Source organism: Rhinolophus sinicus, chromosome 4 (genome assembly GCF_057876585.1).
Source record: "Rhinolophus sinicus isolate RSI-liver-muscle chromosome 4, RSI-T2T, whole genome shotgun sequence".
In the NCBI taxonomy this organism is placed as follows: Eukaryota; Metazoa; Chordata; class Mammalia; order Chiroptera; family Rhinolophidae; genus Rhinolophus; species Rhinolophus sinicus.
In genome coordinates, this window is record NC_142504.1 from 96,879,828 (window position 1) to 96,896,811 (window position 16,984).

Here is a 16,984-nt window from a genome sequence, read left to right on the forward strand (position 1 = left end):
GGGAACAGGACTTTATTGGGGAATAGTGTGTACTTCCAGGCCTTTTTTCCAAGTCAAGTTGTTGTCCTTTCAATCTTAGTTGTGGAGGGTGCCATTCAGCTTCAAGTTGTCCTTTCAATCTTAGTTGTGGAGGGTGCAGCTCAGCTCCAGGTCCAGTTGCCGTTGTTAGTTGCAGGGGGCGACAGTCCACCATCCCTTGCGGGAGTCGAGGAATCGAACTGGCAACCGTGTGGTTGAGAGGATGCGCTCCAACCAACTGAGCCATCCGGGAGCTCAGCGGCAGCTCAGCTCAAGGTGTCGTGTTCAATCTTAGTTGCAGGGGGCAGAGCCCACCATCCCTTGCAGAAGTCGAGGAATGGAACTGGCAACCTTGTGGTTGACAGCCCACTGGCCCATGTGGGAATCAACCGGGAGCCTTCGGAGTTAGGAGCATGGAGTTCTAACCGCCTGAGCCACTGGGCCGGCCTTAAAAAAATTTAAAAAACCAAAAAACAGTTTAAGGCAGTTATATCAGAAGTGGGACTTAGTGGGAAAGAAGGACTTTTCCTTTGGAATTATCCTGCACTGTCTGCACAAGTATTGCTTTTATTTGGGGGGGGGGGGGGAGACAGAAGGAGAAGCAGGGGGAGATGAGGAATGGAAATAAGAGAATAAAAAATATTAAAACCATTTTCCAGATTAGAAAAAAAGTAAAATTACTTGTTCGACATCATAAATTGAATAGCATGCTAATATAAAAAAAAAAATACACATTCTGTGACATAATCAAGATTTTCTCTTACTGACCTACATGAATAAGTAAATGGAGAGCTCTGAATGTCTTTGTTAGGTTCATATTGTCTGCGAAGTGAAAAAAAAAGAAACATTTGTTTCAAACTATTTTTCCAAAAAGTCTAGGGAAAAGGCCACATTACTAGGGGGTTCAAAATGAACATTCATAGAGAACAGTTTGGACTATGACACCAATTGATATCACATAACACTTGTACTTCAATTCAACTGTGATGTGAGATACCTGAAGAAAAACACTACCTGTCAAGACAGCTCAATGAGGAAAGAATCATCTTTCAAAATATAGGGCTGGGAAAACTGGATATCCACATGCAAAAGAAGCTGAATCCCTATCTCACACCATAAACTAACATTAACTCAAAATGGATCAATGACCTTAATGCAAAAGCTAAAACTATAAACTCTTCGATGAAAATGGGTGTAAATCTTTATGACACTGGATTAGGTAATGGTTTCTTAGACTTGACATCAAAAGCACAAGCAATAAACGAAAAGTAGATAAACTCTGTCAAAATCAAAAATTTTGGAGCTTCAAAGTACACTATCGAGAAAGTGAAGACAGTATAAAAAAAGAAAATGTTTGCAATCACGTGTCTGATGCAGAACTTGTATCTAGAATACATAAAGAACTTAAACTTAATAAAAAAAACAAATAACCCAATTAAAAAATGGGCAAAAGGTCTGACCTGATGTTTCTCCAAAGAAGATGTATAAATGACCAATAAGCACATGAAAAGATGCTCAACATTATTAGTCATCAGGGAAATGCAAATAAAACCACAATGACATACCGCTTCACACCATGAGATTGAGGGTGTGGAGAAATTAGAACCCTTATACACTGCTGGTGGGAGTATAAAATGGTGTGGCAGTTTTGGAAAACAGTACAGCAGGTCCTCAAAAACTTAAGCACAGTTACCACATGACCCAGGAAATCCACTCCTAGGAAACTAACTACCCAAGAACATTGAAAAACATATGTCCACACAAATTTATACACTAGTAGATGAATGTTCATATTAGCCAAAAAGTAGAAACAACCCCAATGTACATAAATTCATGAATGGATAGACAAATTGTAGTCTATTCCGTACAATGGAATACTATTCAGTCATAAAAAGGAATACAAGTACTGATGTACGCTACAACGTGAACGAACCATGAAAAGCCTATGTAAGATGAAAGAAGCCAAACACAAAAGGCTACATGTACGATTCTACTTCTACAAAATGCCCAGAACAGGCAAGTCCATAGACAGAAAGTGGATTGGTGAATGCTGAGGGCTGGGGGAGAGTATAGGGAGTGGCTCCTAATGGGTACATGGTTTCTTTGGGGACGATGAAAATGTTCTGGAATTAGATGGTGGTGTGGTGACAGTTGCACAACTCTATAAAGTGACCAAAAACACTGAACACTTTAAAAGGCTGAATTTTATGGTATGGAAAGTATATCCCAATTTTAAAAAATCTAAAAAGACTAGTTAAGATCCAATCCAGAAAAATAAAGGCAAAAATGTTGAGTCAAGAGAAACATCTGGAGAATGTTATACTTAGAAAAATGTCAGCTTTATCAGAAAAGGTACTTGTGTTTACCAGAGGAAAGGTGCAGACCTAAGGAACAAAGAAATGCAAAAGTGTCTACTGTAGGTAAGAATATCTTGGTTTAATGACTACTAGGAATTATTGATTTCATTTTAATTTAAATACAATTGACCCTTGCATAACACAGGTTTGAACCGTACCATGTATGAACAGGTACACTCATACATGGATTTCTCCCCCCCAAAAAAATACAGTTGGCTCTTCCCCATCCATGAGTTTCGCATCTGTGATTCAACCAGTCACAGATCAAAAACAGTATTTTTGCATTCCCAACTGCAGTTTCCCAACCGAGGACTGAAAATACTGTTTTCAATCTGTGGTTGGTTGAGTCTGTGTATTTGAAGGGCCAACTGGGGAGTCAAAAGATATGTGCAGATTTCCAACGGCGCAGGGGTCAGGGCCCATAACCCTGCCGTTGTTCAAGGGTCAACTAACTATATTTAGCTTATTATTATTATTATTATTATTAGTTTCAGGTGTATAAAACAATGTAATAGACATGTATACTGCTCACAAGTGATAACCCCCTCCCCCAACCTACTACCCCTCTGACATCGTATACATATAGCTGTTACAGTTCCAGACTCTCTTCCTTTTGCTGTACTCCACATCCTGTGACTATATATTAACTATATTTAGTTTTGAACGTGCTTTCATAGCCATGATCTCAAGTGAGATACTCCTGGAAATTTTAGTTGTGTCCATTAATAGCCTTAAATCACATGGTAGATTCTGTTACACCTATCGTATCTATTAGACTATTTCCTTGCGCAATAGTTGGGGGTAGGAGGGATGAGGCCCTCTTAACTCAAATCCCTCATTAACTTCCCATTCTCCTTCTGCAACCCAACAGCATCTAAAGCTATCAGGATGGCAAGTCCTGCTAGGTATAAGGAACCCAACAGTCCAGCCTTCTAGACGGAAAATCTTGTTACAAAACTACTTAAGCCTCAGTATAAAAGATTTTCTGTGTCTGGTTTACCAGTATCGATTCTTAAATTAATTAAGCAAGAAGCCCATTCTACTGAGGTGGCATTAACGCTGCAGTGCCTACATAAGTAAACCAAAATCTAAGCCTGTAAATAGCTCCAGGTGATGAAAGCAAAACCTAAAGACAACAATCACAAACAGCCAACTAGGGCTTAAGGCTATAGCCAGTCAATAATTTCCTTACTTTGCTTTCACCCTTCCTCTGTAAAAGTTTTTCCCCACCTCCGGTAAACAGAGTACTTCTGATGGAGAAACTCACCTAAAATGGTTCCCTGCCACGTGGAACCGACCTAAAATGGTGGCCCCAGTGGAGAGAGAAGTCCCCAGCCTATGGCCCAGCCCACTTCCGCATAATCCCCTGCAAGCCACACCCCGAGCCAATCACCAGATGACACCTACCCCTTCCCCAACTCAAGGAAGTCTCCAACCCATAAAAACCTGCTCAAAACCTTGCTAGGGGCTCAGTCTTTTGGGAAAGATCCCACTGAGCCCGCCAGCGTAATAAAGCTGACCCTCCTAACTCTCTGAGTGCCAGTTTGGGTTCTTTCCGATCCTGGTATCCATAACACTTCTACCCACTTCCGGTTTGATATTGCCCAATTCGAATTAAGTTTTGCTCAAATAAATTCCTAAAATGTTAATGTGCCTCAGTTCATCTTTTAACAGGTCTGGTGTCAGATGCAGGACCCAAAAGAGACCCACAACAACCCCAAAGAGCAAGAAGCACCCAGGTGAAGGCACCCACTGGCCCACTGAGTTCACTGCTTTCCTGCTGCATCTGGAGGTGACAGGTAAGTCCCTCTCAAATATGAGTTCCACAGTTTTTGTGTTTAAAAGAGCGCTTCGAATTTACTTGAGTATTTCTTTCTCATGACTGGGTCTGGGGTTGGCAGACTTAAAAGAAACCGAACTGGATCCAACTTGGGTTGGATTGGATCTAACTCAGGTAATAAGGGAGAAAAAAAGAGAAAAGTGGGTTCCTCTGAGTCCACACAATCTGGGACTCCTCCATCTGGGACCCATGGCTAACTGTATATAGAAAAATTATAGACCCAGAACTTGTGTTTTTCTGAACCCATGGTCAGTAAATAATCTTGAAGTACAGCAGTCACAGTAGGGAAATTTCAACCAAGATAAGCCTATCCATTTATGAGGTGCTCTAGAGAAAAAAGGGTCCCGAATTTCCCCCTAAACAATGGGACGTATTTTTTTATTGGTATGCAAAAGGTTCTAAAAAACTAAATGAATAAAAAAAAATGCCTCTTTAAAAGATTCTTGACAAAAGGCAAATGAAAAGTTTAAGCAACAAGCTGAAGGTGAATCTAAAAGGAAGTGTACACTAACTTAACCTTGACTGTTCAAACTGTGTCTTCCCTTTACCCTCCTCTTCCTAAATATTCTGAACCTACTAATCCCTTTTACTCAATTGCCTTTCACTCTGAAGATGAGCTAGAGTTAAACAAACGCCTTTTAAAGTGAGGCCATCTACTGAGCTTGGAAAACCAAATGCATTCCATTCATCTTTTCTCCATGGTCAAAGGCTGAACTTCGGGCCACTATCAAAGATTTTCCAAACCTTAAAGAGAATCCTCAAAAACTTTACAAGTTGGAATTCTAAGTAGAGCTTACAATCTGGAACTCCTGGATAGCTACCAATTTATTCATATGACATTAGGACCTAGTGACACCTGAATGTAGATGGCTAAAGCCACATGGGAAGATCCCAAGAGCAATATTAAAGACCCATATACTAATCGCTCTGCCAGGGTTGGCCCAAAACACACTAGAAAAATAGCCCACGACCTACTTGAAAGTACTGATAAGGTATTTTTTTCAAAAGACTGACTGCTCTATCATTCGATCTTGCAAACGAAAGAAGGATGAACCAATATCAGACTAAAAGATTAGAAAACAATTCTGTGAAACATTCTGGGCTTTATCAAACAAAGAAAACGCCTTGATTTCCTTATTCATTAGCAGGCTCCAGTCCAAACTAAACAAAGAGACACAAGCTGGGCTGGGAAACTGCCCCTTTTGCTGAATTAACAGCCCTAGCTGAGCATTTGGAAAAAACTTGCAGCAAGATAAAATTTAAAAATCTAATAAACTAATGGCCCTGCAGTTACAACAGCTCCACAGGCTGAGAACCTCCACGTACACATTTCAAGCCAGAACCCACAGATCCTCCATTCAGGAATACTTTGCCCCAAAATGCCTGCCTCTACTGTAAACAACCAGGGCACTGGAAAAGGGATTGCCCCATGCTGAACCCACTGTTTAATAGACCTCCACCTATTAATCCAGACTGTTTTCCCATTGGGGAGTCTTAAAAAAATTTGATTACCGAAATAATAATCATTGATGGGGCTCTGAGGAATCCTTCAGTAAATCGCTCTTCATGATATCTCTAAAGGAGCAAGAGGAAACTAAGATAAAAATCAATGGAAAATTCTGTACCGTATTGGTGGATAGTTCCATGAAACAGCAAATCCCTGGGAGTACAGAATATTTCTGTAGTGGAGGTTTCTAACCAAATTCAAAGAGCACCTGTGTCTAAACCGGTCCAGATAACACTAGGGCCATTTTCAGGAAAACGCATTTCCTTCTGTGTGACTGACACTGCCCCAGTAAACCTGTTAGGATGAGATTTTGCTTTCTAAAATGAAAAGTCATGTAAAACTTAACTAAGAAGGAGAAATGATCTTAGAATTTCCTGACCCTCCTGAACCTGAGCTACTGTGGTCGTGCAAGCAGGAGTGGATGAAATTGAGAAAGTATAAAAGCCCTGATCTCTCAGAAGTGCCTGAATGCTGATGGGTTTCTTCTTCAACAAAGGCAAAATTAAGAGCTCTGAACCCAAGAAAATCCAAATAGATCATTCTAAACCCCTGCCTAAATCCCCTCCATATCCACTAAAACCAGAAGCTATCCCAGGACTCTCACCAACTGTAGAAGACTTAAGAAAGGACTTACAATTCTGTGCACTAATCCCTGTAACATTCTGATCTTATTCATTAAAAAACCAAATGGACGAAGTTAGAAATTTGTCCAGGGTCTGCGTGCAGTTCGTAAAACTGTGATACCAAGGTTTCCTATAGTTACAAATCCCAATACCTTGTTATCTAATGTACCTACAGACTCAAAATGACTCAGAATGGTGGATCTTTGATCTGCTTTCTTCAGTATCCCAGTTGACAAGGAGGATCAATATTTGTTTACCTTCACTTGGAAAAAACTAGAACTATACCTGGACTGTAATGCCACAAGATACACTGAAGCCCTATCCTATTTTTCACAGGTTTTACATCAAGACTTGGCAACCTTATAATTCCCTAAGAACTCTACACTCATTCAATATGTAGACGACTTATTGCTAAGTTCCCCTCCGAGGGAGGATTCAGAAATAGATGCAATTTATCTATTACAGCGATTAGTTTGTAAAGGCCACAAGGCCTCCAAGGAAAAACTCCAATTCTCAAAAGAGAAGGTTCACCGCATAGGGCACGACTTGACTGCAGAAGGCATTTCCCTCTCACCTGAAAGCATAAACACTATCCAAAATTTCCCTACACCTACATCTAAATTAATTACAATAAAGGAGGCTCCTTGGACTTGCAGAATACCGTAGATCTTGGGTTCCAAATTTTTTTCTGATCGCAATTCCCCTATATGAGTTTACAAAGAAGTCAATTCCAGAGCCCTTACCCTGGGAAGATAATCATGAGCAAGACTTTACCCAACTAAAATTGGCACTACAACAAACTCCAGCCCTAAGGCTCCCAAAGTATACTAAACTTTTCACCTTATTTGCCCACAAGCCTGATAACCAGGCACAAGTTCTAACACAAGAGCATGGAGGAAACCACAGACCTATTCCTACAGCTTACAATTAGAACCAGTAGCCAGAGCATATCTAAACTGTTTGAAAGCAGTAGCCACAGCAGCTAAATTGAGGGAAGCCTCAACTGAATGGGTCTTAGGATACGACTTACAAGTACCTCATCCTATTGAAAGTCTATTAAGGTCCAATCAGACTCAACATTTTTCAGCAAGCAGACTAATACCTTATGATTAATAAGGAGAATACCTCATTCTCCTTTCACCTTCTTTTTTTTTTTTTTGCAGCTAACACATCTGTTTATTTAGAAAATCTACAGGAATCTAAAAATCAACAATTAGAATAAGCGAATTTTGCCAAATTGCAGGATGTAAGTTTAATAAAATCAATTATAGTTTTATATACTGGTAAATAAAAACTTAAAAAGTCTTTTTCAACAACACAAAACACGAAATATTTGGGAATTTTACAAGACAATGGAAACCATCTCCTCTGAAAATTATAGAACATGGTGGAGAGAATTTTAAAGAAGACCTAAATAAATGGAGAGACATGGATCCAAAGGCTCAGTATAATGAAGATGTTAATTATCCACAAATTTATATATACATTCAAAACATTCCCAATCAAAATCCAAGTAGGATCAGTTTTAGAAATTGGTAAACTGATTCTAAAATTTATATGAAAAGTTAAACTTATTTTTTTTTTTTAAATTAAATTTATTGGGGTGACAATTGTTAGTAAAATTACATAGATTTCAGGTGTACAATTCTGTATTACATCATCTATAAATCCCATTGTATGTTCATCACCCAGAGTCAGTTCTTCCATCACCATATATTCGATCCCCCTTACCCTCACCTCCCCCCCAACCCCCCCTCCTTTCACCTTCTTAACTCCATCTTTAAGCACTGCAACTTGCTCAACCCTGTGACCCTTGCCTGACGATGGCACCCATCACAGTTAACTGTGTAGATGAGGGGTCACAGTTAAGCCCTCGCTTACAAAACACATTCAAAAGCCCAGATTTAATGCCCTTCATTGCTGGGTCCCGTGCTAAGAATGCAGAAAGGAAGTGTCACGCAGGATATGCTGAAACAAGCCAATGGGAACTACTGGAAAAGGGGATCCTTCCCCAGTTTAAGTCTGCTCACCCAGCAGACCTACATGCCCTCCTCACTCAGGCTTGGCAGCTGGTCAAAGAAAAAGCAGCAGCCATTTATACTGAGAGCAGATATGCCCTTGGGGTGCCGTCCATGACTTTGGTATGTTATAGAAACAGAGGGTTCCTCACTTCTACTGGAATCCCAACCAAATTGCAATTAAAACTGAAGCTCATACCAGAAAAACAGAGCCTGAGTATCCGGGAAACGCTCTAGCAGACTTCCATGCCACATTAGCCAGAACTAAAATTATTACAATATGCAACTTGAACGAACTCCGTAAGATTGATTCTAACCAAATTACTTATGATAATTTACATAAAAGACAAAATCAGGCACCTAAGCTGGAGTAACAATGTTGAGACCAATAAGGGTGCAAAGTTAATATTAAACAAGGACTTACTGAGGGCCCGGACGGCCACGTGGTTCTTCCTGCACCCTTACAAATGTCATTACTAAAAGCTCTACACTCAGCAACTCATCATGGCACAGATACAATATGAAAAAGTATTGATGGGATGACTGTTCCAAGGCCGCAAAAGTCATTTACAACCAATGTCTTATTTGTCAAGCCTATGACCCTGAAAAGACCATTAAGGTATTATTAGATGGAGCATTCCCACCACCTCGTAGGCCATTAGAACACTTACAAATGGACTTCATTCAATTGCCTCCTACAATGGGTTATCAATATGTTCTTGTAATTGTTTGTATGTTCTCAGGCTGGACTGAAGCCTTTCCATGCAGAAAAGCTGATGCCACAACAGTGGCTAAGAAACTTTTAGAAACTGTATTTCCTTTATGGAGTATACAGAGAAATCTCTAATGATAGGGGAACTCATTTCACTGGACAAATAATTAAGCAATTAAATAAGGCACTGCTAACACATTGCATTTACTGTCCTTAGTCATCTGGCAAGTTGAATGGACAAACGGAAAGTTAAAACTGAAGCTAGCTAAAATTAACAGAATCAACTGGACTGCCCTGGACAAAAGTTCTACCATTGGTTTTGATGGCAATTAGATCAACACCTATAGAAAAGAATAAATTAACACCTTATAAAATAGTAACAGAAAGACCGATGTCTTTGAGGATAGAACCACATGTGTCTCCTGTACTCATAAATTCTGATATGACTCAATATTGCAAAGCTTTGGGCCGGCCTGGTGGCTCAGGCAGTTAGAACTCCATGCTCCTAACTCCGAAGGCTGCCGGTTCGATTCCCACATGGGCCAGTGGGCTCTCAACCACAAGGTTGCCAGTTCAATTCCTCGAGTCCCACAAGGGATGGTGGGCAGCGCCCCCTGCAACTAGCAATGGCAACTGGACCTGGAGCTGAGCTGCACCCTCCACAACTAAGACTGAAAGGACAACTTGACTTGGAAAAAAGTCCTGGAAGTACACACTGTTCCCCAATAAAGTCCTGTTCCCCTTCCCCAATAAAATCTTAAAAAAAAAAAAAAAATTGCAAAGCTTTAATGAATTATGCCAAAGTAAATTTACACCCAGTGAAGAAAGCTTTCTGTGAACCTCCAACAGATGGTCAAACATTCCACAACTTAGTACCTGGAGAGTAGGTCTTCTGGAAATGACACCTAAGAAAGAATGCCCTTGAACCTCTTTGAAATGGACCATACCAGATCCTCCTCGCTACCCAGAAACAGACACAAGACGAACAATGGGATAAGCAGCAAAAGTAATTCTTCCGTGGATCATAACCTATGAGTTTCACAATGAGACAAGAGCAATTTACCTCTGATCGTGACTTACAGGTGGCGCTAATACCAAGTTTCTAGTCAATCTCTTGCGTACAACATGACAATCAAAAGGGGGGAATTGTTAAATTAATCAAACAAGGAGGCCTTGGACTGAGGTGACACTAATGCTTGGCACCTATGTAAGGAAACCAAAATCTAAGCCAACAAGGGTGGAAGCTATAGCCAGTCAATAATTTCCTTACTTTGCTTCTGTCTTTGTAAGTTTTTCCCCCAGCTTCTGTCAACGGAGTTCTCCTCACCACTTCTGGTATGGCGCTGTTTGATTCAAATCGATTTTTGCTCAAATAAATTCCTAAAAGCTTAATACGCCTCAGTTTATCTTTTAACACCACTAATAGCTTTGAATCACATGGTGGATTCTGTTACATCTATCACATCTATGTGTATTAGACTATTTCCTTGCCCAGTGGTTGGGGGTTATGAGTACCTCTAACTCTAGTCCCCCATTAATTTAATTTCCCGTTCTCCTTCTGCAACCCAACAGCACCTGAAGCTACCAGGATGGCAAGTCCTGCTAGGTATAGGGAACTAAACACTCAACCCTTCTAGATAGAAAATCTTCTGTTATAAAATTACTTAAGCCTCTTAGTATAAAAGATCTTCTGTGTCTGGTTTACCAGGATCAATTAAGAAAGCTATAATCACTGGCTTTCACTAGCCCAAATACATAACCAGAGATTTGCACACGCATTCATTCTCGTGTTCTGACACACAGAGATAATAAATTCTCAATGCACAAAAAGAATAGTGAAAAATTCAGAAGAGCGATCCTTTTGAAAGAATCTTAACAATAGATCCCCTTCAACCCCTCCATTTGAGTGGAGAGAAGTACCGTGTTTCCCCAAAAATAAGACGTAGCCAGACTATCAGCTCTAATGCGTCTTTTGGAGCAAAAATTAATATAAGACCCGGTCTTATTTTCAGGGAAACACAGTAGTTAATTTGCAAACCAGTGAATCGCAAACTCCTACCAACATAATAAGTGCTGCAAATAAGCAACTGGTGAATTGAGTGATTTCTTCTCTAGCACCTTGGAAGCTTCTAATACATGATGCATTATTATAGTCAAGATCTATGACTATTCAGACTGCAATTTCCCTTCACAGGGAATTTGCCCCTTCCTTTCTCTCAACCCACCAGGGTGCTCTCATGAGTCAGGTTTGTATGATGGGACTCTAACCTGACTACAGATGATGACAACAGAAGTGGACTCTCACCTAAGGTCAGGCCATCACTCTCTCTCCCAGAACTGGAAGAAAGATGTGCTGGTTGGTATTCTACTGGTCACCAGAACGGAAAGAAGGAAAGTGTAGGGCTGCCGTATTCTGCTATGGCCAGACAAGATCTCTGGTACTGGCTCACACAGCAGTCTCAAAAACTGCAACTGCCAAGCAGCCTCTTAAGGTTCTACAGGACTTGTCTCTTCAAACAACCTCCCCTCCCCCAAACCTACAAAGCAAAAGCACAGGAGTCACTATGAGAATGACCTCTTCCCAAATTCCTGACCTCCATCCAGTACAGGAGATGGCAGCACCAGCCAGAAGTGACCAGCTCTGGTTATACAGACTCATGGAGTGGCCCTGAATGATAATGGACAAAGATAATGGAAATCCTCTCAGCAGAACAGCAGCCAAATATGCGGCTTCAGGTCGGCTATTTCCTCTACTGCCAAGAAGTCAGCCAACAAACTAATCCCCGTGATTTTTCCTGGTGCTTTAATTTACTTGACTATCACTCTGACCATAGTAATATAGTCTGAAGCAAAGGCCACTTAGAATGTCCTAGATGTTTCTTCCCTTTTCATCTTTTCTAAATAGATTTTTCAGTCAATTGCCCCTCCAATATTGTATGTTATGTGAAGGAAAAGGGGGCCATGTAACAAATCTGACAAGCTCAGTGACCAAAGTAACCTCACAGTGTGATCTGATCATAAATTCCTACCTGGTGGATAGTCATTTCCAGGCCTCTAACTTCCTTAGTGAAAGGTTTATCTTCATGTTAAGCAAGCTCTGTCCATTGTTCTTTGGAATCTAGGGTAATACACCTTTGAAATGCCAGAGTAATCCTCCTTTCCAGACCCCTCTGGGAATCGTCCTCAAGGAAGCTCATAGTCTTGTTGCCTATATACTATCACTATTTCCTACTGTGATTGTTAAATATAAACTACCCTGTACCCACCAATGTAAAAGAAATATATCTCTCTATTTTATTTTTATCCAGTCATAGGGATTTCCCCTCCTTGCTCTCTCCACCTCCTTAACCTACTACCACCAATAGATTTCATGTAATGTTCTTTACATTCCCTCCTTTCATTCCAAATGTATAAAAAGAACTGCAAAACTGCCATTCACTGGAGCATTTTTGAGCTCTTCCTTCTGGGCATGTCTTCAGTTTGGTTCTAATAAACTCTTATAAAATTTTCTATAGGTTTGGACGTTCTTACCTCAGGAGTCACATAAGAAGGGTGTTGGTTATTTATCAGGCAATGTAGTCCATGGGTTACAGAAGGATAGCTGGGAGTGCCGCCTGGACCCAAAGGAAGATGAACGGTGCAGTATAGTTCAGACTCTGAAGAGCACCAACTCTAAAGCTAGACATCGGAGGTTCAAAACCCATGTCTTCCAGACTCGAACTGCATGACCTAGGCCAGGTTACTTCATCTCTCTGTGCCTCAATTTCTTCACAGAATTGTTGTGACAATTAAGTATGTCTGTGTAGTGCTTCGACCAGAGCCAGGCATGTATTATAATAAGCACTATATTCTACCGGATATCTGCATTATCATTACCATCATCACCCTTTGCACTGGCGGGGGGCTGAAGGGGGCGGGAATACAGTTCATCTTTAAATGTAGAAGATGCCACTGAGCAGCTAAGGCAAGGACTGGAGTGGATAATTCTTCCAGCATCTCCACAGCCCATACCCTCCCCTCCTCTGAAAACTCTCCCCATTAACCTATTGTTAGTTACCTAATGTGAACTGTGAGGGAGGGGGGCCATCTTCTAGCAAGTGCAGGGAGAAGTAATCACAACTGATTTACAGAAAGCGATGATGAAGCTGACCCACAAAACAAATCAGAAAAGAGAACAAGGTGGAGGGGGGAGACACAGAGAGAAAAGCTTCTTTGATTTCCAACCACTTGGCAGTTTCTGGTTCCACTCCAACCAAAGCACTGACTGTTCTTTCTGCTCTATACCAGTAAATAAACTATCTGCTTTTTATTAAGCTTTGAACAACATGTAAAAAAGTGTAATACAAGACTTGGAAAAGTTCATCAACAAAAAAAATCTTAGAAAAGTTGTATACTCGTACATCTGTTATTACACAAAAATTAAGACAATACTGCAGGTAAAAATAAATTTAACTTTAAACTTCAGTCTTCTCAACCCATCCCAAACCTAACACATGAATTTACACAGGTGAGGCTCAGGCCTGGTTGCTTCAAAAGCTCCACAGGTGTTAAAGCTCTGCAACTGGGGTTCTGAGACACTCAAATCCTTATACGTACTTTATCCTTATGAACACCTTTTACGTACTATCATGGTTCTCTGTATAAACTAGTATAGGGCATTAATTCATTAATATACTTTTATCTTTACTGGGAATTAAAGAATTCTTGAAACAGGAAGGAAAAATGACAGGCATTATACAACCTGTAACAATCTCCCTTTAGATCAGAATAATTAATGCATTCTTTTGCTGATGTCCACTGTACCAGCCAGGTCACCAGCCAACATCCTTCCCCGACCCCATCCCCTGCCAAAAAACAATAACAAACATACAAAACTGAATCTTTTACCGGATTCCTTTCCTTCTTATTCCAAAAAAGTAATCCTAACACCATTCGTTCATGTTATGCAAAAGGTTTACAGTGAATTTCAAGTTTACATTCATCTCTATTTTGACTTTGTTTTAAAAATCAGGGTTTCCGTCCTTAAGTATTCCAGTTATGTCACCAGTAATTCAAGTGAGCCATAAAAAATAAATCTGGTTCCTTTATCACAGTTTTGTTTCGCTGAGGACTCTGAAGGTTATCAACCCGGGGGGGTAGGGTGGAGGGGGAAAGAGCCTTTACGTTCCACTTCCAGCACACCCCTTTTCAAACCTCTACTGTACAAAGGGATCAACAATAAAGTTGCGACCTTGTTCTAAGGCTAGGAGGGAAAATGTTTTTCCTCAACAGCAAGACGAGTTCACAAACACACCTCACGACAACACGGACTTTGCGGATTTCTTACCATAGCCCTCAGAAAATATCAAGGTTGAAGGCCGATAATTGAAGGCAGGGGTCCCAAAAGACAACGCTTCTCTCCAACACGTTGAGGAAGCACTGGTGGGAGGGGCCTTTCTCGTGACCCATCTGACTAAACGGTAGCATCAGTCATAGAGAAAAGAGAATTCCTAAACCCAACTTCACGTTTCTGAAAACAGTCTCCCACCGAGTGAGGAGCGTGTGGACTTCTGAATAGCCAGAGACTCGGACACCCCTCGCGAAGGTGGAAAAGCAAATCCTGCTTCCACATCTGCCCTTAAAATAACGGGGAAGTCGCGTCCCCACGAGCCCCTGCCGAGGGCGGCCCCGGACCCCGCGCCAGGTGTGCGGAGCCCAGGCCCGACCAAAGGGCCGCTAGCCCTGGGCCCCAGGCCGCCAACCCCGACGCGGCCCCGGCGTCCTCCGCCGCCGCGTTCCCCTCCCCCTCCCGCCGCCTGCCCCGGCGCCCACTCACTCCGACGCGGGCCGGGACTCCGGGCTCCACAAACCCGTCCCCGCGTAGCAAGAAGGTGGCGGCCGGCGACGCTGCAGTTTCCCCGCCTTCCCTCCCCTCCCCCGCGGCCTCCGCTCTGCACTCCCGCGCCCCCGCTTACCCTCAACTCTTCGAAATCCGCCATTTTATACCAACCGCGGGCGCCGCCGCCGCTGCCGCCACAGCACCCCCTCCCGTTGCCGCCAACGACGCCGCCGCCGCCACCACGGCCACCGCCGCCGCCTCCAGCACCATCCTGCACTGGGCGCCGCTGAAGACGCCGCGGCCGCCGCCGCCGTCGCCGCCGCCGGGCCCGTCACGTGACAGACACAGGAGCTCCGCCCCCGGCCGCGCGGCCCCGCCCACCAGGCGCCCCCCCCCACCGGGCCCACCACTTTCCGCCGGCTTCTTCCGGCCGCGCTCCCCGCTTTCTGCGTGATCCTCCCGTTAGCTCCCGCCCTCTATCGTGCCCTGCCCGCCTCCCGCATGCCTCCTCGTGCCTAGCCATGTCGCGGGCCCCTCTCAGCCCCGAGCGGTGATACCCCTCCCCCGAGCGGTGGCCGGAGCCCGACCCCCTGAAGCGCCGTCGCAACTGCAGCGTTACCCGCGGGCTTGGAGTAGAGCCTGGCCCGGGGGAGTGGCTGAGAAGAGGTCGGGACTCGTGACGGGAACATTTCGGGAGAATTCTTACGGTCCCTTTCACACGGTGGCTGTGGACGGAGGAAGCCACTGCCAATGAAAGTGTCCTCCAGCGTAGTTGTCTCGGAACAATCTAAGTATGGGTGCTGGATGAGCTATTGTTCCGATCTAATGATGCAGGATTGGTGGGGCCTCTTTGGATTGCTAATCTCCTCAAAGTACTAACGGGGCTGATTCTGACTTTGAAGGGCAACTGAATGTCATGGACAGCAGAGTTGAAAGGGTTGGGGGGAGGGGTGGCACTGGAAGAGAAGTGAAATAAGAGAGTTATCAGAAGGGCCATGATAAAAAGTCGAGGAGTCAGGGAAATCTGATAGCTAGGAAAGAATGAAATGGCAAGGGCAGAGAAGATGGAAGGAAGCTTGATGGCACTTCTGACTTGCTGATAAAGGATGAGAGAAGATGCTGAGTAAAACTGATCAGAAAATTTGCTGGACCAAGTACAGGGTTCAGATTTCCTTGAAGAGGTTAATGGAACTCATTGACGAAAAGACTTTGAAACACAATATAATTTACACAGCCCCGTTTAATCTGGTTCCTACCTACTGCCTCCTCCCACTCCCCCTCACTTCACCAACAATGCACTTCTTTCAGTTCCTCCATCAGACCCACTACCCACCACTGATGAGACAGTGTCTTACCAACCACCACCTTTTGAGACCTCTGAATGTTGATCCTCGGGCCCAGAATAACTTCCCACTCTTTCCCTCTTCCCCTCTTGGACTCCGTTCATCCTTCAGGTCTTAGTTTAACTATCACTTCTTCAGGAAGAACTTCCCGAAACCCACATGCCCCATTTTAATTCAAATCCCTCTCTACGACTGCTCATAGGACCTGAACTTTTCTTCGTAATATTTCTCCATGGTAATTATGTAATTATTTGTGTGATTATTACATAAGTAGTGTTTTAAGTTTTTTACCTTAAAATTTTTTTAACCCACTTGACTAATGACTGATAAACGCCTGACAAATTATTCATTTGTTTAATGAAAAATGAAGAACAGTATCTAGAGTAGGTTATACACCAGGGGTGTCCAAACTTTTTTCAACGTTTTTCACCAAGGGCCATATGCAGTAAAATACACAAACAGCCGGGTCACTCACTCGAGGTGAAGTACGTATTGCCTCACCTGGTTTATTTAAGTAAACTAAATATATTTTTGGAATTTGCTGCGGGCCAATTAACAATGGATTGCGGGGCCGCAGTTGGCCCGCAGGCCACAGTTTTGACACCCCTGTTCTACACCATTAATTTTGTGGTCTCAGTTTGTCTTATTCTTGATCTTAGCTTAGTCTCCTTAGGCCCTGGTTTATACCTCAATAGAGTTTAACATTATTCAACAGACATTAAATGAAGGTTACTGTGGACTAGGAGTT

At 42.6% G+C, this 16,984-nt stretch overlaps 1 protein-coding gene across 8 annotated transcripts in view; it reads right to left on the bottom strand.

The window, feature by feature from the left end:
* The window catches only part of PIAS2 (protein inhibitor of activated STAT 2), a 77,264-nt gene extending 61,992 nt beyond the window's left edge, over nucleotides 1–15,272 (bottom strand). For 4 of the 8 annotated variants that reach the window (XM_019739671.3, XM_019739673.3, XM_019739669.3 and 1 more), the window contains exon 1: nucleotides 15,030–15,272. In XM_019739671.3, coding sequence (XP_019595230.1) covers nucleotides 15,030–15,053 — 24 coding nt within the window. In that variant the 5' untranslated portion in view covers nucleotides 15,054–15,272. The remainder of the gene's footprint in view (nucleotides 1–15,029) is intronic. The other 4 variants (XM_074340022.2, XM_074340023.2, XM_019739672.3 and 1 more) reach the window with 4 other exon arrangements.
* Between the last annotated feature and the right edge of the window lie 1,712 nt (nucleotides 15,273–16,984).